This window comes from Nicotiana sylvestris, chromosome 9, assembly GCF_000393655.2.
Source record: "Nicotiana sylvestris chromosome 9, ASM39365v2, whole genome shotgun sequence".
Lineage (NCBI taxonomy): Eukaryota > Viridiplantae > Streptophyta > Magnoliopsida > Solanales > Solanaceae > Nicotiana > Nicotiana sylvestris.
The window spans coordinates 189,538,917-189,564,838 of NC_091065.1; the positions used below are offsets into that span (position 1 = coordinate 189,538,917).

The following is a 25,922-nucleotide window of genomic DNA, read 5'->3' on the forward strand; positions in this document are numbered from 1 at the left end:
TTTTTTTCAAAATGCTTCTAAGTGTATTTTCTCAAAAGTGTTTCTAGGAATAAGGTACTTTTTTTTCTTCTCCAACACTGCTTTTGCTTTACTCAAAAGCATTTTTTTTTCTCTCAAAAACTTGCCTAATACTTGTAACTTTGAAAAAATCACTTTTTTGCTTGGCCAAACAGGGTATGAACCTCAATCATTATAGACCTTTATGTTGTTGATCGCAAAGGGAGCAGCGGTGTGAATTGCTAATGAAATTGTCACTAATTTATCTAAGCTAAACTCTTGTAAATGATGATAATGTAGGTTAACAATCATTCGGACTAAACTAATTTATCTAATATAACTAATTTACTTAAAAATTTAAGGAATTTTTACCTTCTACAGCAAACGTTAACACCTTATTTATTTTAAATAAATATCATTTTAAAAAATTATATTCTATAGATACCTTTTAATGTTTATAGTAAAATATCTAATTTTGGTTACCTCCTAACCCTAAGCCACTAAATACGTTATTCAGTTACATTATTTTCTTTCTCTTTCTACTTTGATACATGTCATTCTCTTCCCCCATTCCCTGAAAATGCGATGCTCAATCTCAAAATTCCTCTCACCCACATCACCTACCATTAGTCAAAAATCCCACGCTCTCTCCTCCCTCCTGCACTTTTAGACGACCCTTCAAATCTTCAAACTATCAAGCCTACCATTGACAACACAATTGAATTGCTCATCAATAAGAGAACAAGAATCGGGATTGTACAAAGGATAAGACTCGTCTGTAACCCAATTCCCATCAAAGAAATCACAATTCAACAAAGACTTACCAAATCTTCATCTCCTTTCTTCACTGACACATCCAAATTTGTCCCATTTCTCTGCTTCTTCACCAAAGAAGAAGTGAAATTTTTCTTCACTTCCTTCTCTATAATTCCTTTTTCTCCATTCCCATTTGCAATTTTGTCCCCAGAAGAGGACTTTGGTGCTGAATTTTCATTCTGATTCACATTAACTGGAGATTTTGTAACCTCAATTGTGCTCTGATTTGCCTTCAAAATTCCAACTTTATCATCAAATTTTTTACTTTGAGTCTGATTCACACAAGGGAAGGGAGGTCCAAAACACAGAAACAGAGAGAAAAAGAGAGAGGACGCAGTAGATTTCGAGACATATGACGATTCATCTTCATTATTATTTAGTAAATAGATGAAGAATCAGAATCGAAATTAAAACTTGGAGATAGTGAATTTTGAGCCAGAGGAAGACAATATGAGGGACGAAGATCTGCTGGGTTTATGGTTTTTGCGATGAAAAGAGTTGCTGGTTCTTGGTTTTTACGCTGTATTTCATTGTATTCATTGTCTTTTTTTCATTGTAATTCAATGTATCTCGTTGTATTTCATGTATTTCATTGTATTCACTATCTTTTTTTTTCATTGTATTTCAATGTATCTCGTTGTATTTTATGTATTTCATTGTATTCACTCTCTCGCTATATGCCATGAATGTATTCATATGTTTTTTTTAATCAATATAATTTATGTATTCAGATGTATTATATAATTTTTCTGAAGATTGCTATGTTTTTGGGGTATTTTTCGGTTGAGAATCTTTTTTATAACTTGAAATACAAAATTTGTGTGTTATAATTGAGTTTGTTGAGTTATATTAAGAGTCTATTATGTTAATTGATTCACTTTCCGTTTAAAAACAATGTAATCTCCTGTTTCACGCCGTGAATACAGTCGAATACAATAATCTGTCCAGTTGTAATCACATGTTTCACGCCATGAATACAGTCGAATACACTCGAATACAACAACTGATTAGTTGGATTTCCCTGATTCACTCCTATTTTTGCTACTGTATTCATGAATACAGTAGCTTAAATACATCTAATACATCTAATACATCTTATAACAACAGAAAACGTATCTACAATCCGTAATATAGCAAATGGTATCTATAGATAGCTAATTACCACTAAAAGATAGTACTTTATGAAAATTTCTCAAAATTTAATTTTATTAGGCTAGTTCTTCTTTGTTCTTGGATTTTTGTTATTACCTGTTGGTTTTCCGACTGCTTTGCTAGTATTGTCGCTTATTGTTATTCCCTGATTTGTACCTTTCCTGTGGCTTTTTATCCTCTCTACCTTTGTATTTTTTCTGAGCCAAGGATTTATCGGAAATAACCTCCTACTTTCTCAAGGTAAGGATAAGGATTGCATATATACTATTCTCCACATATCCCACATATGAGAATTCACTGAATTTGTTATTATTGTTGTTATTAGGCTAGTTCATATAGTCGGACTTCAAGTGATGAGTCCACTTTATCATCTCAAAGTTCGTTAGATGTCATCTTGTTTTAAAGGTTCAAACCTATGCCATGTGAAAATGATATCTTGACGAGTCAAGTCAAATAAAAGAGCCAATAAAACTATCATCCAAGCTAATGACACAACATGCCAAGAAGGGCGTTAGAAATAAAGAATTTGCACAAGTGAGTTTTGGAAATTTGAAGAACATACATTCAATCAATCAAAGTCAAGTTTAAAATCAAACATGCAGGAGTCTGTTTTGTTTGCTTAAATTGGAAAATTAATCTTCTTATTAAATTCAAATCACTAATACCTTGTTTAATTCCTTGAATGAGAAAAATTAATCTCCTCACAAAATTCAGCATGACCAATACCTTGTCTCGTTTGGTTGCAATTTTGCATCTTCTTATAAATAATACCCGCATAAATTATGCAGGAATTAATATATATTATTTTATGCGAGTTAGAATATCAAAATAAATATACATGTATTAGTAGCTCGGGATAGACTATTTAAAGATAAAAATACCCTTAAAGTAGGTAGTTCTTATATAACGATAATCCCTTCATTATTAATCTTCGCATAAAATTCTTTCATTAAAAATTATTATACTACTAATCATCGCATAAATAATTCATTCATAATTAGTTCTGACATTAACTAGTCTCCAACCGAAAGACCCTAAATTCATGTTTATGATTCTAATTCAAGTTCAAACGTCAAACCGTTGAATTATAATTCACAAAAATTCCAGATCAAAACTATCAAGCCTTTTGAGTTAATTTTAGTTAATAGCTGAGGAAAAGAATTAAAAGATATTTTTCTTTGGCTTTATATTTTTTGTAGAGATTGTAATATCCATTATATTTGAACTGAAATATTTTATTTCCCCTGTTTTAATTTATGTGAACCTATTTTTTTTTAGCATGTGCCAAAAAGAATTATTCGTTTTCCGTACTTGAAAACAATTTACCTTTATTCAATGAGTTAACGCACAAAATATATATGCCTCATTTTACGATACAAGTTTAAACGTCTTTTTTTTCTTCCTAAACTCAGTCAAATAAGTTCACCTATTTTAAAATGGAGGATGTATAATTTATAATATATTTTTCTTGTCTTTATTATTTGCGCACCCGAAATTTGACCCCTTTATACTGACATAGAGTAATAGGGAGTATAATATACAACCTAAGACGTAGGTAATATAATACTAGTATTTTTAAAGGTCGTTTGGTACACGGACTAAATTATCTCGGAATTATAGTTTTAGGTAATCACTAGAAATTTATCCCATCTTGGAGATGAGATAAAATAATCCAAGTTTGATGGGATAAGATGAGATATCCACGATTAAGTTTGGAACAAAGTTGATACTATGTTTTGTTATAATATAAATTTAGTACCATACGGGATAAATTTATACTGTCAACCAAATATAATATAAATTTACAGCCTGTTTGACCAAATTTCTAAAAATAACTTATTTTGAGAAGTGTTTTTTCCCAAAAGTATTTTTTAAAAAATTGCTTTTGGGCGAGATGTAGTTTGTATTTGGTTAATTAATTTAAAAAGTATTTTTGAGCAGTAATTAGTGTTTGTCCAATCTTTTGAAAACTACTTCTAAATATATTTTTCTCAAAAGTAATTCTCAAAAAAAAGTGCTTTCGTAGAGAAGCTATTTTTTTTTGTTTCTCAAAAACTGCTTCTGCTTCTTCTAAAAAGCATTTTTTTCCTTTTCCGGCGTACCAAACGACCCCTAAGACCTTTCTTCGTTTAGTCAAATGACAACGCGAGGCAGATTACTCTTTCATATTCATCAGCTCCTGAATCCACTGCAGCCCCAAAGAAAGTCTCTCTCTCTAAACAGGTGATTCCCATTCTTCTCAACGTAGTTGTCTGTTATTTTTTCCATTTTTCCGTTTTCTGCGGGGTGGGGGTGGGGGTGGGGGTGGGGGTGGGGGTGGGGGCTTGGGGTGTGGTGTGGGGCGGAGGGGGTGGACGGGACACGGCTAGGGTGTTGTTTCATCAAAGACAACATGCACCCTTTGTTCCGCACACATAGTTCTTTTATTGTATATCTAAGAGGTTTTACTATGTGAAAAATATTCCAAGAATACTCCATCAGGCCTCGTCACTTCTGAGATCAAACTTGTCTTTTCCATTATGGTAAATAAAGCACTTGCATCCAAATGCTTTGTAAAATTGTTTCTCTTTCCATTTGCATTCAATTTTGAAGTAAAGTTGTTTGACAGTTTTTTTGAGATGAAAATTGTTTGACAGTTGAAGTTCACACATCTGTTCAGGCTATAAAGCAAATATCGAAGAGTATTATGAAGCAAGCTTGTCGCTTTAACTTTATTCTTAAACTTGTTAGTTCATTAGCAAAAAGGTGTAAGATATTTTTTCCAGTACTTGTGTAAGAAGAGACACATCAAATTCAGAAGCTAAGTATTTCTGTCTAAATTGTTGTTGTGGAACGTCAAATTCAGAAGCTAAATATTTCTGTCTAATTAGGGAAAAAGAGGTAAGAAGAGGTAAAATAGTAGTTTTAGGGTTAAAAAATTTGGGGATCTTAGTGTTAATTGATGACTTCCCTGATCTAATTAACTGATAGAATTGCTTTTCTTTAAGCTTTCAGTTTTTGAAACTCACAAGGCAATTGTTTCAGTTTAAGCACTGGATATCTGAATTTACAATTGATTTTGACAATAATTTTGATTGGCTATGGATAAATCAATTAAGGAAGTAAAATACTGTTTGCTATAAGAAATCTGTTATAGAAAGACTCTTGGAGAGTGAGAAGGGGTCAAACTATAGGACATGGGATCATCTGGCACTCGGATATTGTTCACGCAATCAGATGAAGAAGGATTTATTAGCGTGTGTATATCTTGGGTGCTATACTCAGTGCCCATGCCCAGCACCCCGGGGTCCGGGGAAGGGCCGGATTACAAGTGCCCAGCATCTAATATAGCACAGTGCCTCGCACCCAATATAGCATCCAAATTCAATGCTATATTGGGTGCGGCGCAATCACTATGCCAATCCGTTTTTTGTAAGTATGGTAATATTCTGTAATTAATTAACCTAGTTTTTGGGTACTTAGGGTTACTTCTTAATTCTCTGTATAGGGCATACTATCAATGAAAAACGCAAAATAGTTTCTCTCTCCACTAGCTGTGCCTCTTTAATTTAGCAGGATTTGAACTATAACAACTTCAAGCGCTAATAGTTAGATTCTAGATTTATTACCCTCTCCGTCTCAATTTATATGGCACCCTTTGACTTGACGCGTAGTTTAAGAAAGAAAGAAAAAAAACTTTTGAAAATTTTGGTCTAAAACAAGCCTTAAACATTTGTGTGGCTAGAAATCATCTTATTAAGGGTAAAATGGAGATTTTAAAGTTAATTTATTTCTAAATATATAAATGTGACATTCTTTTTGGGACAGAGTAAAAAGGAAAGAGTGACGCATAAATTCGGACAAAGGGAGTACATATTTAGTGGATTTCATAACACCATGTATGACAATCCCACTGGTTCTGCGGAATCCGTATGTTGCCTTCTAGCTATTCCCTGCTAGGCCATGGCGAAAGTCGCCCTCCTCCTCGCTATCAAAAAGCTTAGGCAGTTGATTTTGGCTGAAGAAACCGAACGAATTGGAGCGGACAGAGAAATCAGCGATGTAGTTCAATCTCTGGAGATTTTCTTACAAGATTTAACAGCAGATGATCAAATGCCCAGCGACAGCGCGAGGGAAATTGAAGAACTCGTTTATCGCGTGGAATATATGGTCGAAAATTTGGCATCGAAGTCTGGCAGATCTTTTGTGAAGCAATTTCCTCTGTGTAGCGGACATGGTGCCGCTGTCGAGAAGCAAGACAGGTCAGAGTTTATGAAATTGTGTACCACGATCAAGCGTCTTCTTTCAGAGAATGTCTTGCAGCTCTCCTCCAATGTTAATGTGGATAGCAGCAGCAGCAGCTGGGACAATTGTTGTAAAAAATGGAAGCAAATCTTTGCAAATGAGCTCGGTGGCGAAGCAGTTGGGATTGAGGAAGAGAAGGAGCTGATTTTACGAGCACTGTTTGATAAATCAGAGGGTTACGAACACAGGTTCGAAGTAATTCCCATATGGGGCCCTAGTGGCACAGGAAAGAGTACTCTTGCTCATGCAATAATCAATGACCCTAGGGTTGTCCAAGAGTTTCGCAAGCACCGCATCATTATTACTGTATCTGATAGCTTCAATTTCAAACGTGAATATTCGTCTGTCCTCACACGCTTTGTGGGTTCTACGACAGATTACGAGGATTCGACAACAGATACTCTTGCAGAAAAGATCCGCGAACAACTGGAGGAGGACGAGTCCAGGAAGGAGTTCAGGAAGGAGTCCAGGAGCTTGATTCTTCTGGAAGATGTACGCTCAATTGAGGATTGGCAGAGGCTACGTCGTGCTGTGGGAGCTAAAGGTAGCAGAATACTTGTGACAACTCGAGCAAAAGAAGCAGCTGAGGGTATGAATCAGGCGCCTTACGTACATAGAAAGAGGCCTTTAACAGAAGAATACAGCTTGGAGTTGCTTAAAAGGACAGCATGGCCGAAAATGGATCCAGGTAAAATATGTTACATAACGAAAAGAGTTGAAAGCACGATAAGCAATAATGTTCTAACATTCTTTTGTTTGATAATTACCAAAATTTTCTAGTAATGTGCTTGTTCTATTAAATTTATGGTGGAGGATAACTAAATAACTCAATTACAGTCGGTATCAGTGAAAAAAAGGGTACTCTGTTATAGAGACGGATCCAAGATTTAAGCTCTACAGGTTCATCTTCAAGGTTCTTAGCATTGAACTTATTGTATTTTTAAAAAAATTATGGGTTCGTTTATTTGTTGTAATAATAGTAGATTTTTACACATAAATATATGCTTCGTGCAAAAAGTATTGGGGTCAAATGGAACCCGGTACCGCAACGCTGTATCCGCCCCTGATTCTGTAACATATCTGCTTTCTTTATTACAGGAGCTGAAATCGGAAAAGAGATAGCGACAAAAGGTTTGGAAATGGTAAAAAAGTGTGAAGGTTTACCAGGGGCAGTTATAGAACTTGCAAAATTAGTAGCAGGTAAGGATGCGAGTGAGTGGGAGATCGTGCTGAAAAATGCGAGATCAGATCTATCTCAAGTTATGACTCCGAGTTATGATGAGTTGTCCGATCATTTGAAACTTTGTTTTCTCTACTTGGGCCATTTTAGGGAAGATCCAGAGGTAGAACCAGAAAAATTATGTCATTTGTGGACAATTGAAAGCTTGATATCGCCACATGAATGTGGAAGTACATTGACACTCTTGGACTTGACAGAGGAGAATCTGAAGGTTTTAGCGCAGAAGGGAATGATAGACGTGCAAAGGAGAATAGAGCTCAAGTCTTGCCGTGTAGTTGGATTAATGGGAGATATGTGCCTCTCAAAAGCAGAAGAGAGAGACCTTTTAAAAGTCATGGATTTACGAACTGAAGATAATCCGCCATCATTTTACTTTAGCAGAACACGGAATCTTGTCATTTATCTAGGGAAGTATAAATCTCAAGTCAATCCCCAATACAGAAACCTTCGGAGTCTTCGAATTATTGAGACCAATGATCATCAACGATTAGAGGAGCTTGTATGGCCGCCTGTATTATCGGATGTTAAGCAACTCCGCGCTCTCAGAATTCTTGATTTCGACAGGATAGACTTTCGAGAGAAAGGGAGGGAACTACCCGAATCTATTTTTGCTCTACCTTTGTTAAGATATTTAAGTTTCAAAGGATGTTTCCTAGAGGTGTTGCCATCATCTATAAGCAGCTTGTCACACCTACAAGTCCTTGATTTGAGAATTCATGATTTTTGCAAGATTATCATCCCGAATGTGTTGCGGAAGATGAGAAGGCTGCAACATCTTTATCTTCCGAAAACATTTCAAATGATAATTAAGGGAGAAAAACTTCGATTTGATGGATTGACAGAGCTTCAGACACTAAAGAACTTCACCTCCGAGGTATGTGAAATCGCAGATCTCTTCAAATTGACCAAACTCCGGTACCTAGACGTGAAAGTTGAAGGGAATCTTGACGACCTTAAGTCAATAACCAGCCCCATGAAAACTGCTCCAGAAAGATGGTCTCATTCCTCCATCGAGATAAAAAAGTTCGACTGTTATACAGAAAAAAGGCATAAAGTTTTTAGGCAGCTAATGGAGTCGGGGATTCCACCTAAATTTTCCTTCGAGGGTCACCTTTACCAGTTGCCACCATACAATCTGATCTCCGAAAGATTCACAGAGATGGTCCTTATTAACACTCAACTTTGCGAAGATCCGATGGCAACTTTAGAGAAGCTTCCCAATCTAAGGCTTCTAGTACTCAAAGATGATGCTTTTCTAGTTAAAGAGATTATATGTTCTGCTGAAGGTTTCCCTCAACTCGAACTTTTAGAACTCTCTGGTTTGTTCGTCTTGGAGAAATGTAGGGCGGGAGATAAGGCGATGCCCCGGCTATCTCATCTCAATATTGAAAACTGCGATAAAGTAGAACTGCTCCCAGATGGTTCAGAATTTCATCCTGTCTTCAAAGATTTCTTGAGCAGAAATATCCCTTAAACTTTAACACAACTGTGTTAGTTCATGAATTAAATTTGAATTCTGTAATAATTTGAATTGAGCCGATGTCTATTGAAAACAATCTCTCTATCTTCATAAGGTAGGGGTAAAGCTGCGTACATACTACCCTCCCCAAACCCCAATATGTGAGATTATACTGGGTTTTTTGTTATTGTTGTTGTTATTGTTGTAAGAATTTGAATTATTGAAATTTAGTAGGTGTTTGGAATAAAAATTATAATTTTTTTAAAAAAAGTAGTATTTGGAGTTAAGTTAAAAAATGGTATTTGAAATTTAAAATTATGTTTGGACATACATTTCACTTGAAAAAATGTTACAGCTTTGTGAGGGGGGAAAGAGAAATTTTCTAATTTTTTTGAAAAAGTGGTAAAAAAAAATCGTTTTCGAAAAATTTCAAAAAAAATGCAAAATTTCATGGACAAAGGATTCGTGAGAGATATGTACAACAAAGTGGAATTCGACAAGTGAAATTTGGGGAGGGTAGTGTGTACGCAGACCTTACCCCTATTCTAGGAAGGTAGAGAGGTTGTTTCCGAAAGACTCTCAGCTCGAGAGGAAGAATAAAAAAAGGTAAATATCAACAACAAGCAAGGAAAATAAAACCAACAATGTATGAACCGGAAAAAAAGATGGAAGAAAGCAATAGTAATAGCCAAGTAGAAACAACGGCAAGGTACTAGAAAACCGAAGCGGAATCCATGAGAGATGTGTAAATAAAAATTCCCTTGCTCTAAGTTTTGACTGGTGTCTATCCAATGGTTGAAACTCAAAGTTTTCCCAAGTTTGTGAATTCATTTCTATAAATATTCTCTTCGGGTGGCAAGATAATGTTTAGTGACTTTAGGAACAATGCATCTAACTTTTATTTGGAGATCAATTTGTCGACCAAAATATACGAAATGGTAAATTTTTAAAGCTTTCTATACAAGGTTTAAATTTTCAAAGAAGTTTCCTTTGAAATTAAGTATTGTTGATTTCGAAGGGGAGCCTTTGGAGTAACGATAAAGTTATTTCCGTATGACTGATAGGTCATGGGTTTGAGATATAGAATTAGTCACTTATGCTTGCAACAAGGTAGGTTGCCTATATCACGCCCCATCTAGAATGCGGCCCTTCTCCGGACCTTATGTGAACACGAGATACTTTGTGCACCGGGTTGCCCAGATTATTATTTTTTTGGTAAGTATTGTTGATTTCATAAAGAAATCAAAATTAGGTTGTTTGATTTTGCTCGACTAATAAGCAAATAGGTCCAGACTCTACTTGTAGGAATACACAACAATAAGCAAATAAAAGAGCGATGACATCACAGTATATTCTGTCTTGAAGCTTTGAACTGAATGCTTGGAAAAATAAAGAGAAGAAATTATTGCATTAAGTCATGATCCATAATAAGTATTGTAGCCTCATCAGTTTGCACGTAAAAGTTTTAATGTTAATCACGTAAATTTCAATCAAAAAATGCATTTTTTGTTTGTAAATTCATTCAAATCTTTTATTTTCTGGGCGCAAATGCACAGATACCTAATTTTGGGACCCCTATTTAAGACGTAGCCAAAGTTTATATTAATTTTTTATAATTTTAGTCACTTCAAATTAACTTCAGACATATGTGATTAAAGTTTACAAATTTGTGTCTAAAATTATAGAATTTTATCTAAAATTTTAGCGTATTTTTTGTGCAAGCGAACTTCAGAGATTTATGGCTGAACTCCATATATTTATGCCTAACTTCAGATCTAAATTTTAAATGAAAGATTTACTCTTTTTTTATTTTCTAAGTCCCTTTAGCAGATTAGACAAGAGGGGTTGCGCTGATGGTAAGCAACCCTACTTCCAACCGAGAGGTTGTGAGTTCGAGTCTCCCCAAAAGCAAGGTGAGAAGTTCTTGGAGGGAAGGATGTCGGGGGTCTATTTGGAAACAGTCTCTCTACCCTAGGGTAGGGGTAAAGTCTGCGTACACACTACCCTCCCCAGACCTCACTAAGTGGGATTATACTGGATTGTTGTTGTTGTTGTTGTTGTTGTCCCTTTAGCAGATAGTGAAGGCGAGGAGCAAAATCAGCGATCCACCGAGTGCCAAAAATGGAGGCAAATAGACTACTACTCCATTCGTTCACTTTTAGTTGTCCATTATTCTAAAAATAAATATTCATATTTACTTGTCCACTTTCGCATATTAAGAGAAAAATAATTTATTTTTTCCGTTTTGCCCTTACCATTAATTACTCATTCCAAATCCATTAAAACTATACACCAATTAATATGGGTATCATAGTAAATCAAACATTTTATTTATTATTTTCTTAAGGGACGTGCAAAGTTAATAGTGTACAACTAGTGAACGGAGGGATATATAATTTGATTGAACTTTATATATTGTACGCATTTTACATCCAGGTCAGGTTTATGTAGGGTTGTACATAGTTTGGTAAATACCGAATTACCATATCGAAACCGAAAGTTTTGGTATTTGGAATTCAATATTTTGATATTCAGTATGGTATTTGGTTTATGTTTTAAAAAATATTGGTATTAGGTATCGCATTTGGTATTTCAAAATGGTATACCGAAATACCGATATCGTACCGAAATATATATTATATTACACAATACACATTTTATTAAATATAACATAAATATAAAAGTCTAAATTTTACTTTCCTAACAAGATATTACTAATGATCAAATTTATTCTTTTATGTACAGTTCTTTTCCTCTGGGTTGATATTTGCTAGTTTTGGACAAAATTTTATCAACAAATATTTCTAGTTTTGTACTTTTGAGTACGTTAATTTAGAATATTACAGTCTATGACTCTATGCACTAATTAATATTCAAACTGAATAAATCGAAGTTACCAAACCGAATAAATCGAAACCGAAAGGAGAAAACCGAATCATACCGAATTTAATTAGGTATGGTATTGGTATTATATTTTAAGAAATTGAATACCAAAAATAGCGAATTAAAATATCTAAATATCATACCGTACCGACCGACGAACGCCCATAGGAGCTTTACAAAAATAGGAATCTAGCAGTTGGAATTACTTTATCTTTATTAGCCGTATAAAGTCATCCTAAACCGGGGTTAGAGGGTAAAACCGTAAAATAGGTGGTGTGAGCTCCACATCTTTCACGATGTGGTGAGCATCAAACTCTCTCTCTTTCTTCCACTCCCCAATAGTAATAAACACAATTAATTAAGAAGATGAAGTCAACCTAAAATCATAGAAATATTATTTTCGATCTCAGCTCAAGAAAAATAAAAGAAACGGTAGAAATAAACAATATAAATAACGGAAAAGTGTTCAAAATGGCCCTAAACTATTGAAAAAGATTTAAAAATACACTTCATCCACCTATTGGGCTAAAAATACCCCCCATTTACCTTTTTGGTTCACTTATGTCCTTTGACCGTTAGGTCAATGCTGAATTAAAAATAATTACTTAAAAAAAAAATTGCAAAATATTTTCGTTTTTTTAAAACTAATGCACCAGTAGTCCACTAATTTAGTAAAGTCTTCTTCTTCTTCTTTTTCTTTTCAGTTTTTACCAAAAACAATTCAGTTTTTATAAAAAAAAAATATTTGTTTTCATTTTTTCAGTATTTTTAAAGCATTTTTTGGTAAAAACTGAAAACAAATTGTAAAAATAAAAAATAAAATATTTTTGTTTTTTAAAAACTGAAAAAAAATATTTTCAACAAAATATTTTCTTTTTTGAATTTTTTTTATTTTTTCAGTTTTTTAAAGCATTTTTTTGTAAAAACTAGAAAAACAAATTTGTAAAAACTGAAAAAAATATTTTCGTTTTTTAACAAAATATTTTTGTTTTTTAAAAACTGAAACTTTTTTAAAAAATGAAAAAAATGAAAAAACAAATTCAAAAACGAAAATATTTTGTTGAAAATGTTTTTTTTTACTTTTTAAAAAACAAAAATATTTTTGTTAAAAAACTTTTTTCTGTTTTTATAATATGCTTTAAAAAATTGGAAAAAATATTTTTTTGTAAAAACTGAATTATTTTTTGTAAAAACTGAAAAAAGAAGAAGAATATTTTACTAAATTAGTGGACTATTGGTGCATAAGTTTAAAAAAACAAAAATATTTTGCAAATATTTTTTTAAGTATTTATTTTTTAATTCTGCATTGACCTAACGGTCAAAGGGTATAAGTGAACCAAAAAGGTGGATGGAGGGGTATTTTTAACCTAATAGATGGATGAATTGTATTTTAAAATTTTTTCCAATAGTTTAAAAGCATTTTGAACCCTTTTCCGTATAAATAAATAGGCGAGAAAGACAATAGCAACACTTTCAAAGCCAGGAAAATAAGTGGAAAGAAGCCGTAGCAACATCAAGTACTAACAAGGTACGAAGGGCTCGTTTGGTACGATATTTAAGGAATAATTAATTTCTGAATTATATTTAAAATGAGTTGATCCCATATTTATTTTTGATAAAATCATAACATAACTAATCTCGAGATTAGTTATTTCGAGATTGTAATATTATTAGTATTTCTATAAAAGGGTGAGATAATAATGCCGGGATATTTAGGATCCTTTGGGCTATAGATTTTGCCAAAATATATTTGTTTTTTTTTTACAAATACATGTTTGTTCATAAATTTTATCCATATTTTGACAAATTCCCAAAACTCAAACCCAAATCCCAAGAGCTGATTTTGGCCCAAAATATTACTATTACATTTTTTAAAACAGAAAAATTCACTTTATACCTATTAATTCGAAACTATTTACCCTTTAATGCCCAGGCCCAAACTATTTACTACTCCTACCCATGATGCCCAAACTATTTACTCGGTTATTTCTCAATAATATGAGGGAGTAATAATTGAAATCACGTGCAGCTTGTCCCCCAGCTCAACTGCTTCTCCAACTCTTACTCCACTCTGCTCTTTTTTCATTTGAAGCAAAAACGGCAATCCCAATTTCAACAATCAAAAATCCAAATCTCGTATTTAGAGATGTTATACTTTCTGTATACACCAGTAAGCTTCCCAGTTGCAGCCTTCCGATGGAAAGAAATCATCAGTCTTGAACACTCCCTGTTATATAAAAAAGAGATCGAACCACAAAACTCAGAGGGCTCTCTTTGTGTATTCGATAAAAACAATTCATTGATTCAAACAAAGAAAAGTAGATAATGCTTACAAAAACAATTCTTTCTCTTCAACCAAACTGTTTTTTGGAGATTTATTGTACAAAAATTCTAATACACCATTGAAGGACCTTGAAGCTTGAAACTCATAACTTGGTTTGTTTGAGTTTTTAATTATTTTGATCCGATCCTATATGAGTTTGTTTGGAAAGTTGATTGGAGGTTGTAGCTAAAGTTTTAGTCAATTTGGTAGAGATTTTATAGTAGATTTTAGAAGTTTGGGTTGAAATATAGTTGAACAAGAGAAGAAGACGAATTTGTATTCTATACTCAAATAGTATACAAATATACCATTTTAGTATACAATTCATTGCAACTATATACCCTATTAGTATAGCTATATTGGTATCATATGCTAGTTGAATCATTTTTTGGTTGTATTAGCTGCATTCATTAGTACAATATTTGATTTTATTTTAATAATAGTAATATAGTACAATATCTTGAAATACTTTATTATATTAATATGTGGTACACTATTTTTTTATTTTTTTTATTTATGCATGTATGTTATGTAATAGTAGTGTAGTCATATAGTTGCCGGAAATTAACCAGTAAAATTGTATACCATGTTGGTATAGTTATATGCCATATTGGTATCATATGGTAGTTTGAACATTTTTTGGTTGTTTTGGCTGCATCTTAAGTAAATTCATTTCTGAAATTATTTATATGAACATGATTTCCAGTGTTGGAATTTTTTTGTGCTAATGGATATAGATTATGTGTATTATGTAATAGTTTTTATAATTATAGGCAATTGTTGGAACGACCCATACACTATATACCATGTTAGTATATGGAATGAGCAAATTGCTTTGCGAATATTTAGCTTGCAATGCGAGCATGTAATTTTCTCATACCTTTATTGTATCCTTTAATGTTTTGGTACATTAGTATAGTCACAGATAATTGTAGCAATATTCTAGAGCAATCATATACTCTGTTGATATACATGTATACCATATTGGTATCATATGGTACTAGAAGTCTTTTTTGCTACTTATATTTTTATTGCATTTTCCAATATTTTAGTATTATTTCTATTCTAACTAGTATATATGGAGATTAGTGGCCTTAGATTATGTTTTCTTGCTCCATCACTGATTGATGTTACTGCTAATGGTAGAGTATGTACTGATATTTGCAGGGAAAAAGATCAAGGTTTGCATGGCAATTACGTGGAATTAGAAAAGGAACAAGAAATAAAGAAAAAAAAATAAAGAAGGAGTCAAATTTGAGTGTGAAATAAGTTATGGTAAAAATAACAATAATACGATTTGGGCAAAAATGAATGAATAAAAGAGAAAAAATAAAAAAAAAATAGGAAGAAAATGAGAAAAAAGAAAAAGAGAAAAGAAAGAAAAAAAGGAAAAAAGAAAAGAAGCATAGAAATAAAAAAGAATTGGAGAATAAAGAAAAAATTCCCCACAAAACCTACTATGGGTAGGAAATGTAATTAGTTTATGGGTAGAAAAATAACTGGGTAGACACGGGTAAATAGTTTTGTTTTTGTGGGTAACTGTGTCAAAACCCCTTTTTAAAAATTACCCCAAACTTTGGTATTTTATAAAAGAGCCTACCGTTTATTATTTTGTAACAATGTTGCTTCATTTTCTTGATCATATAATAGTATATTATGTAGTTCATTATAAAAATCATAATTTTGTACCAAATTTATTTATGTTCAGGGCTATGATTTGCGATAATATAACGAATGCTATTGATGAAGGTATTGTTCGGTATTTGTGATAGTTTTTAGAACTTGTGGGTATAAATTATGTTTTATGTTTTTCAAACAAAAAAAAAGGTGAAATATTTTTTGAACACTCATGTCCAAACATATTTTCATCTTCAAACTAAACTTCACCAAAATCAAAATTTTCAAAATAAATTGGAAAATTATAGCCAAACGCCAGCTTAGTAGGCGTTTGGACATGATTCCAATTTTTTTTTCAAATTTGGAATTTCACTAAAATTTGAATTGAAGATAAAGGTAGTATTTAGATATTTTTTTTTTCAAAACCATAAAACATGATTAATACCCCACAACTTGTAAAAAATATCAAAGCTACCCCAATTTGAGTATCCTACTTGAAATAAACAATCAAAATGCTATTTTTGTTTTTGATGAAGTAAATGAATAGTATTAGCTAAAGACATCAAGAATATGCAGATGTTACAAAGAAAAAGAAGTAGCAGCTCCAAAAAATCAACAAAAGATATATCATAAACAATCAAAATGCTATTGTTTAAAAATGTGGGGTAAATTTGTAAAACTAAAAATTTAAAAATTCAATTTGAAAATAGATTTTCAAGTGAAAAAGGAAAAAATGATAAGAATTGTATGTCCAAACATTGTTTTCAATTTTTTTTTTTGCAAAAAAGCAAATAAAAAAAATATGTCCGAACGGGCTCTTAGGCCCTGTTTGACCATACATTTTGGCAACGTTTTTTCAAATCTTTTTTGAAAATATTGTTTGTTCATAGATTAATGATCTATTTTTGAAAAATTTCTGAAATTATTTTTCAAGTTCCCAAAATCTAGTTTAGGGTAGATTTTGGGTGAAACTTGTTCTCCCACTCACAAAATTTCAAATTTTTTTCAAATAAAATGCATGTCTAAACATAATTTCAACTTCCAAAAATTATTTTTCAAAACTACTTCAAAAATTATTTTTTCAAGTTTCAACTAAATCTATGTTCAAACACTAGCTTAATCTTTTAATAACTTGTTTACCACCACCACCATCAACAACCCAGTATAATTCCACTTAGTAGGATCTGGGAAGAGTAGTGTGTATGTAAAACTTACCCTACCCTGGATAGAGAGACTGTTTTCGAATAGACGCCTTCCACCTTGCTCTCGGGAGACTCAAACTCACAAACTCTCGGTTGTAACCAAAACACAAAAATAATATTTTTTGCCAACCAAATTTCCAAGTACACGTCAATGTTCACCATCCACACTCAACATCTGCACATCTTCCCCAAAACCTCAAAGTCTCTTTCTCTCTCTATGCTAAAGCTGAACAGAATTAGGTCAAATACAGTATTCGATAAGAAGGAAAAAACATGGCGGATTTAGGTTTGAGCTTTCTGATAGAGAACTTAAAGCAGTTACTACGGGACAACGGGGAACTGATTATTGGGATTAAGGATGCGGCTGAGAGTCTGCTTGAAGATCTCAAGGAATTCGATGTCTTCCTCAAAAAAGCAGCCGCATACAATAGCGAGAATAAAATTCTAAAAGAATTGGTCAAGAAGATTAGGACGGTGGTCAACGCAGCTGAAGACGCCATTGATAAGTTTGTTATTGAGTCTAAGCTTCACAAGGGCAGAGGAGTAAGCAGATTTGTGGACCTAACTCATTATAAGAGAGTGAGGGATGTGGCTAGTGAAATAAAAGCTATTAGAGAGAAAGTGAAGGAAATCCGTCGGACTGAAGTTTATGCCCTTCAAAATGAAGATCTATCCGGTAGAGGTGGACAAGAGAGAAAGGTATGGCTTCAATGATCAATCTCAATTTCATTTTTCAATGATCAGTCCCAATTTCGAATTTTCCTTTTTTTTTTTGGAATTCCTCTAATTTTGTTTGTGAAGTGGAGCTTGGGTGTAACCGGTAAAGTGACTTACATGTGATTAGGAAGTCACGGGTTCGAGCTGTGGAAACAGCCTCTCGCAAAAATGTAGTTTTAAGGCGGCGTGCAATAGACCTTTTGTGGTCCAACCCTTTCTCGAACCCCGCACATAGCGTGAGCTTAGAGCACCATGCTATCCTTCTCTAATTTTGTTTTTGAAGGGGAGCCTCGGCGTAACGAGTTCGAGCTAAGGAAATAGCTTGCATTAAGCGACATACAATAGATTGTGGTTCGACCTTTTCCCAAACCCCGCGCATAGCTTGAGCTTAGTGCACCTGGCTACTCTTCTCTAATTTTGTTTCTGAAGGGGAGCCTCAGCGTAACTAGGAGGTCACGGGTTCGAGCTGTGGAAACAACCTCTTGTAGAAATGCAGGTAAGACTGCGTACAATAGACTCTTGCCCTTTCCTGAACCCCGCACATAGCGGGAGCTTAGTGCATCGAGCTACCCTTCTCTAATTTTGTTTCAGAAATTTTGATTATATAAATAAATAGTCCAAAATGTTAGAAAGATGGACAAATCATATTTCTAAAAGTGTGCTCTTTCTTGTTTGTTGATATGATTATGCCAAATGTGAATTGTATTTTGGTGTTAGAAATAATGTGAAAATAATTAAACCAAAGACGCTAACCCTAACTCCCTGGGCTATGGTCTAGTGGTACGAGCACAGTTTGTTATGTGGATTAGGCACACTTCATGGGTTCAAAACGTGCCGAGGACAAAAAGATGATATTTAAATGGAGACGGGTAAAGGGGCGTCTCATTATCCACCGAGTTTCGAGTCGTGCTCCGCTGGCTGTAGGGGATTTCTTGGTTATGTGGTGTAACTCTACCCACCTAAGACTTAGGAAAATAAGAACAAATACCCTAGTTGTTTCGTGTGTGATGGGATTCAAACACTGATCATCCATTGTCCTCATTCCAACTTTATGGACGGTTAGACAACACCCTTGGGTGCAAAAGATTAACCAATTAAATAAAACATTTTAGCCTAAATAAATGGATTAAGATCATATATACATTTGAATATCATAAACTGATTATATGGCATCGTCGTTTCTTATAAGTACTTTGAAATTTATGCAAAGCACATAAGATATCACTCTATTTGTCATACTTATTTGCCTTTTTTTACTCAAGAATGCCCAGAGTTTGACACACTTGTAGTAAAAACTGATTTTACTAACTTTTATTAGCTTTAAAAACATTTAGATTTATCAATTATTGAAAATTTGAACTTTACTAGCTATTTTTTCCATCAAATTAACTTTTCAATTAATTTTTTGTTTTCCCGCTATTACTAAAATAATATAGAAATCAAACTTATGACCTTAGGGGTCGTTTGGTAGAGTGTATAAGAATAATGCTCAATATGGTGTATTAGTAATGCAGGGATTAGTAATGCATGTGTTAGTAATGCAAGCATTAGTTATGCAGAGATTATTTTTTATACATTGTTTGGTGTGGTGTATTAAAAACTAAAATGCATTGCATAATTTTAAAAAAAATTAATTGTTTACAAAAATGCCCTCTATATTTTTTATTTTAAGGGACTTTAAGGACAATTTGGTCTTTAGACATACTAATGCATGCATTGATAGCCTTGGTATTACTAATACCATGGTTTTGCTATGCATTAGCTATACACAGGATAATACCAAATAGGATGTATAACTAATGCTTGTATTAGTTATACATAGGTTGAAAAAGTATATCAAACAAGGTATTACTAATACACAAAACTAATGCAAGCATTATTTTGTGTTATGCACTCTACCAAACGACCTCTTAGTGCATATTGCATAAGCAAGTTGTATAAAGGCACAACAAGATTTGCCTATTTTAAAAAAGGTACAACAGGAATTCTTGATTATCAATATAACAATGTAGAATATTGAGGATTAAGCAACACTCATTCATGCTAAGAGAAATAACTAAATCTAGAAAAAGAACACATGGATTATCGGAAAAGTTATCTGTTATTCTAAGAGGACTAGAAAAATGATTGCTCCTGAAAAATTTCAGTTACTATTACCATTTAAGATAACGTTCCAGTACAAATAATTCGAAATCACATCAAGCTACTTAGACCAAGAAAGTGACACAACATCTTTTTTATATGTCTGTTATTATATATTGCCCTCTTTTCCTTGTCATACTGGATCCGAGGGGTGAGGACATATATATAGCAATTGTAATTTCCGTCCTACTAATAACTAACCCAACATACAGACTCAGTACATGGTTAGCTATTTCATTACTATTCTGGTAGACCGCACAGCATTACCATCCAAGCAGGCTGTTTAAGATGAGGCTGTCTTATCAAAGCCGTCTGCCACTCCTAAATATTTCTGTGCTTCTGTGATTAGCTTGATTGAATGGTTCAATCAACTCCTATAAGTTATGTTGCCTAACTAAATACTTTTTTGGAAAGAGACACTGTGCTAGAAGAATTTTTTTTCATTTTAAATCAAATGTTCATATAGTTAAATCCTTAATATATTCCTTAAATGCATGACAAAACATACAGTATGTTTTATATTAAGAATTAAAGCTATTCACTGGTCTTTTTGTTTGTCAAATTATAATTTTGGGAAGTACATGTATTACTGTTAGTGATAAGACATAATACATACGATGCAATTTAGTTCACATTCACAGCAAAATAATCTTGAAGTCTCATTTCACTGTTCTATGTGACGGAAAAGCCCATTTTTCTGCAATTAGTTGAACTTACTATCATGTTTCCAAAGAAAGAATAACTTGTTCTTTTTAAAATAATACAATATTTGGCCTGCGAGTATCATTCATATATCTGACCTATATCTCTATTATGTTAAAAGTCTCCAGTGGTAGAGGAAGATGATGTTGTGGGCTTTGACGATGAGGTGAGAAAGATAATCAACCGTCTTTTTGAAGGATCAGATAGTCTAGAGGTTATTCCAATTGTTGGTATGCCTGGGCTTGGTAAAACGACGTTAGCAAATCTGGTTTACAAGCATCCTGAAGTTGGATATAAATTCTTCACTCGCATTTGGGTTTACGTTTCTCAGACATATAGAAGAAGAGAATTATTTCTCAACATCATCAGTAAGTTCACCCGAAACACCAAACAATATCATGATAGGCCTGAGGAAGATTTAGCTGACGAAATACGAGAGTTTTTGGGGAAGACTGGAAAATATCTGATTGTCTTGGATGATGTATGGTCTGGCGAAGCTTGGGAGCGTATCAGGATTGCTTTTCCGGAAACCAATAAAGGTAACAGAGTATTGTTGACGACACGAGATAGCAAAGTCGCTAAATACTGCAGTCATATCCCTCATGATCTAAAATTTTTGACTATAGATGAAAGTTGGATTTTGCTACAGAAGAAGGTTTTTAACAAGGATAAATGTCCTGTTAAATTGGAACAACCTGGAAAGAGCATAGCTGAAAAGTGTAGGGGATTACCCATTGCAATAGTGGTGATTGCAGGAGCTCTAATAGGAAAAGATAAGACAACAAGGGAGTGGGAACAAGTCGATAAGAATTTGAGTGAGCACATCATAAATGTAGATTCAATGAACTGTAAGAAATTGGTGCAAATGAGTTATGACAACTTGCCTTATGACTTGAAAGCATGTTTTTTATATTGTGCAGTATTTCCAGGAGGCTTAGAGATACCTTCTTGGAAGTTAATCCGTTTGTGGATCGCGGAAGGATTCATACAGCATAAAAGCGACTTATCTCTTGAATGTAAAGCAGAGGAAAACTTGAATGATCTCGTCAATAGGAATCTAGTGATGGTAATGCAAGTAGCATCTGATGGCCATATCAAAACATGCCGTGTTCATGACATGTTGCACGAGTTCTGTAGACAAGAGGCTGTGAAGGAGGAAAATCTTTTTCAAGAAATAAAACTAGGTGCTGAGCAATATTTTCCTGGAAAGCGGGAATTAGCCACCTACCGTCGCTTATGCATTCATTCCTCAGTTTTGGAATTTATCAGTACAAAACCCGCTGGTGAATATATCAGGTCATTTTTATCCTTTTCTTCAAATCAAATTGAGATGCCAACTGCCGACATCCCAACCATACCAAAAGGCTTTCCGTTGCTAAGGGTTTGGGATGTTGAATCCATCAACTTTAGTCGCCTTTCCAGGGAGTTTTTCCAGTTATATCATTTGAGGTATATTGCTTTCTCATCTAACTCAATCAAGGTCCTTCCTACACGTATTGGAGAACTTTGGAACATCCAAACCCTCATAATTAACACGCAACAACGCTCTCTTGATATTCAAGCAAACATATGGAATATGGCACGACTAAGGCATCTGCACACTAACTCTTCTGCTAAGTTGTCTGTGCCTATTGCCCGAAAAAGTAGTAAAGTTACTTTGGTAAATCAAAGCCTGCAAACTCTCTCCACAATTGCTCCTGAAAGCTGCACAGAAGAAGTGTTTGCAAGGGCTCCAAACCTGAAAAAGCTGGGCATTCGTGGGAAAATATCTGTGCTTCTTGAGCCAAACACATCTACATCGTTAAAAAATGTTAAGAAGGTAGAATACCTTGAAAGCTTGAAGCTGATAAATGATGGTATTCAAACAGGAAAAGAGTTGCACCTTCCACCTGCACATATATTTCCAACAAAGTTGAGGAAGCTGACTTTAGTGGACACCCGGTTGGGGTGGAATGATATGTCTGTATTGGGGCAGTTGGAACACCTTGAAGTCCTGAAGCTCAAAGAAAATGGGTTTATGGGAGAGTGCTGGGAGCCAAAAGTTGGAGGTTTTTCTTCGCTACTGGTGTTATGGATTGAAAGGACAAACTTAGTTTCTTGGAACGCATCAGCTGATCAATTTCCAAGACTTAAGCGTCTTGTTCTCATCTCCTGTGATAGGCTTAAGGAAATTCCCATTGGTCTGGCTGATATACGCAGCCTCCAAGCGGTAGAGTTGTACAATTCCACCAAAACAGCAGCAATATCTGCCCGGGAACTACAAGACAAGAAGGACAAGCAACCTCAAGGGACCGAGAAGACTGGGTTCAAACTTTCTATATTCCCTCCTGATCTGTGATTGCAACTGGATGTACAGCTTTCTTGAGAGGTGAGTTAAATCGTTACTTGACCTTTAATTAAATTGTTCAATCTCAATTTCCTGTTTGTAGAGATTTCCACGACCCTTTTATTTGCTACCCCTTTTTCACATCCATACAGGAATTTGTGTCCCTGCGTTGCAATTCAAGTCCAAAATAAATAGGGAGCAGATAAGAATATCCGCTAAATATCAAACAACTCAATCATGCAGTTTCTGCTCTCAGTTTACAGTCTGATAACATTTATGATTTAACTAAACTTGAACAAGAGATCTTGATGTTTGGCATAGCTATTTGCCTTTGCATTTTATTTTGGTAATTGGAACTCCTGGAATTTATTTTCAATTCAATCTATTTGGAAAAGAGAAATTGACTTCCTGACTGGTACAGGTCTTCTTTGATCGACCTTGGACAAAATACAATTCTCTCAGGAGGGGCTGCACGGTTGTGCATCCTTGCTTCTGGTTCGTTGGTTTTTACTATGAAGCCTGCTGCATTTTGTATATTCTAATCTGATAAGTTTCATAATAAAACCAGATTTGTTTCTCGTTGTACTTCATACGTCGAAAGAGTAAACCGAAAGCAGAGTGTTTCTGTAATTCTTGAGCTGCTTTTATCTCTCTCATGCCATTCGTGTATAGTCTTGTCGATTGTGACCCCATGTTCGAATTTGAAATTGGATGTCTATAGTGGTATGTTAATCCATTAGGGCTACATTGGTTTTCTTAGATAAGAAATTTAATTGTGTAGTCCTTGGCTTCACAATGAAATTTGGGTAGTCTGCAATGTGGTCATGAGATAAGTTGTTTGGTAATGGACTGTATCTCACAATATTATCCTTTGTAATAAAAGAGTTATCTTATTTTAGCGCTTGCCTATGCTTTATTTGGAAGCTCAAGAATGAAGGTAAAAGATAACTCCTTTGGTATAGTCTCATATAAAACACAATTTAAGCTAGCGTTTGGACATATATTTGATGAAACTTGAAAAAAGAATTTTTGAAGTTGTGTTTAAAAGTTGAAGTTTTGTGAGTGGAAGAAAAATTTTCGCCCAAAAATTGTCCTAAATCAGTATTTGGGAACTTGAAATTTTTTGAAGTTTTTAACCCCAAAGTATGATTATATTTGAGAAAATGATCAAAATGGTCCTTAATGTATTGGAGTTGGTTTATCTTGGTCCTTGATATATACCCTTTAACAGGTATAGTCCTTAATGTTTAGAAAAAATAAACACTTTTGGTCTTCAACCCTAAAACTAACAGAACCGAAAAAGTCTTTCGGCACCGGCACTTCGATGTTGCACCAGTGAAATTATTCTGGTTTATAGTTAGGCAAATGGGTATTCAATTTCAGGTGAAATGTTTGATACTTTTTCAAGGTTTCAGTTAGAAAAAAAAGAAAGAAAGAAAGAAGATCTAAATAATTCTCTTTTCTAATTCATAAATTACAGTCTACCTCATAAATTACAAGAGGGGTTGCTATGATGGTAGCAACCTCCGCTTTCAACCAAGAGATTGTGAGTTCGAGTCTCCCCAAGAGCAAGGTGGGAAGTTCTTGGAAGGAAGGATGTCGGGGGTCTATTTGGAAACAGCCTCTCTACCCTAGGGTAGGGGTAAGGTCTGCGTATACACTACCCTCCCCAGACCCCACTAAATGGGATTATACCGGGTTGTTGTAAATTACAGTCTACATTGTAGTGAACCAAGTGAAAGTAAATGTTGAAGTTAAGAATTATCGGAAAAATTTAAGTAAACACGGCACCAAATTTGTGGTTCTTGGGTGGTCATCTGATGCATTTGTTAGTTGCTGAGAAATGAGGAAAGTGACTGGGTTTGGGAACTAGAATCTCATGGAAGGTAGTACTCCCTCTGCTCCAATTTATGTGAACCTGTTTGATTGGGCACGAAGTTTAAGTAAAAAATAAAGACTTTTGGAATTTGTGGTCCTAAACAAGTCCAAATGTTCACGTGAGTTAAATTGTTACCAAATTTAGAAAGGGTTTATTCTTTTTGGAACGGACCAAAAAGGAAATAGGTTCACATAAACTGGAACAGAGGGAGTATTTCTTTTTAAAGATCACGTGAGTTACACGTGGGATTAGATGTTAGAGTTAACAGTTGTAGGTTGACGACCAAAAATGTCAAGATAAACCATGATTACATGGCAATTAAGGACTATTTTGATCATTTCCTCGATTATATTTCATAAACAAACCATGTTTTCAATTTTCCTTTTTAATAAAAATGAAACCAAAATTAATGGCCAAACGGGAGCTAAGATGTTAACTCTTTCTAGAAGAATTAACACAAATAACTGACTACCCATTCGCTTAAACTAAAATTGCCGGCGAATATATAATATATGCATGACTTTGTATTGGATGTGTATAATTGTGTGTATTATTATGTATAATTTATGTATATGACTAAAAAAAAATAGTGATTATGGTCGGGTAAAGATCCCAACTTTCTATTTGCAATATATTAGCTATAGTGCAATACATATTTATATTTAATGAAGGCTGAAAATTTAGTTTCGCGAGAATATATTACATCACATTTTAAGTTGTGAACACTTAAATGAATTTGAAATTCTTTAACGTTATGAAAGTTGTATAAAATAATACTGGGGTTTTTTTTTACCTTAATGATGTCTCAAATTTGAAGATTAGTATATTATATGAGCCCCTCGTACTTGCAAGGTATTTTTACCGGTGCTCCAACTCCACGGACGTTTATCTAGACACGTGAATATGTTTAAAATTATAACAACAACAAATTCAGTATATTATTACAAGTGAGTTTGGGGAGTAGTGTATAGGCAGGAATTATCAAAGTTGTCTCATAATATTAATCCCCCCCCCCCACAACAAATCTTAAAAAGAAAATGTCCTTATACTTGGATTACTTGTACATCAAAAAGAGATAAATAACTAACGACATTTCTCCAATAATCCAAGCACTTACTAGGTTCTGTCTTCATATTACTTGGCAATTCACTATAACCATAGGAAAAATATGGTGGAATATTAT

The 25,922-nt window shown here is 33.9% G+C and overlaps 2 protein-coding genes across 4 annotated transcripts; both read left to right on the top strand.

Moving 5' to 3' along the window:
- The first annotated feature begins 4,106 nt into the window (after nt 1-4,106).
- Nucleotides 4,107-9,174, top strand: LOC104222678 (probable disease resistance RPP8-like protein 4). Of its 2 annotated transcripts, none has more exons than XM_009773938.2 (3): nt 4,107-4,188; nt 5,773-6,937; nt 7,348-9,174. In XM_009773938.2, the coding sequence occupies exons 2-3, from the start codon at nt 5,908-5,910 to the stop codon at nt 8,961-8,963; spliced, it is 2,646 nt and encodes an 881-aa protein (XP_009772240.1). In that variant the 5' UTR covers nt 4,107-4,188; nt 5,773-5,907; the 3' UTR covers nt 8,964-9,174. The 2 variants fall into 2 exon arrangements, with proteins under 2 accessions (XP_009772240.1, XP_009772241.1); XM_009773939.2 differs by lacking the exon at nt 4,107-4,188 and adding an exon at nt 4,310-4,487.
- A 7,940-nt stretch (nt 9,175-17,114) lies between these two features.
- On the top strand, nt 17,115-23,758 carry LOC104222679 (putative late blight resistance protein homolog R1A-3). Of its 2 annotated transcripts, none has more exons than XM_009773942.2 (3): nt 17,115-17,672; nt 20,656-22,902; nt 23,013-23,758. In XM_009773942.2, exons 1-2 carry the CDS (start codon nt 17,247-17,249, stop codon nt 22,870-22,872), a joined length of 2,643 nt encoding a protein of 880 aa, XP_009772244.1. In that variant the 5' UTR covers nt 17,115-17,246; the 3' UTR covers nt 22,873-22,902; nt 23,013-23,758. The 2 variants fall into 2 exon arrangements, with proteins under 2 accessions (XP_009772244.1, XP_009772243.1); XM_009773941.2 differs by having other exon boundaries at nt 23,282-23,758.
- The last annotated feature ends 2,164 nt before the right edge of the window (nt 23,759-25,922 follow it).

Bases quoted from the DNA above. Each gene is read 5' to 3' on its own strand.
- LOC104222679 (XM_009773942.2), top strand. From the start codon at position 17,247: ATGGCGGATTTAGGTTTGAGCTTTCTGATAGAGAACTTAAAGCAGTTA. The intron at 17,673-20,655 runs GTATGGCTTCAA...TTATGTTAAAAG, and splicing joins GAGGTGGACAAGAGAGAAAG to TCTCCAGTGGTAGAGGAAGA.
- LOC104222678 (XM_009773938.2), top strand. From the start codon at position 5,908: ATGGCGAAAGTCGCCCTCCTCCTCGCTATCAAAAAGCTTAGGCAGTTG. The intron at 6,938-7,347 runs GTAAAATATGTT...TCTTTATTACAG, and splicing joins ATGGCCGAAAATGGATCCAG to GAGCTGAAATCGGAAAAGAG.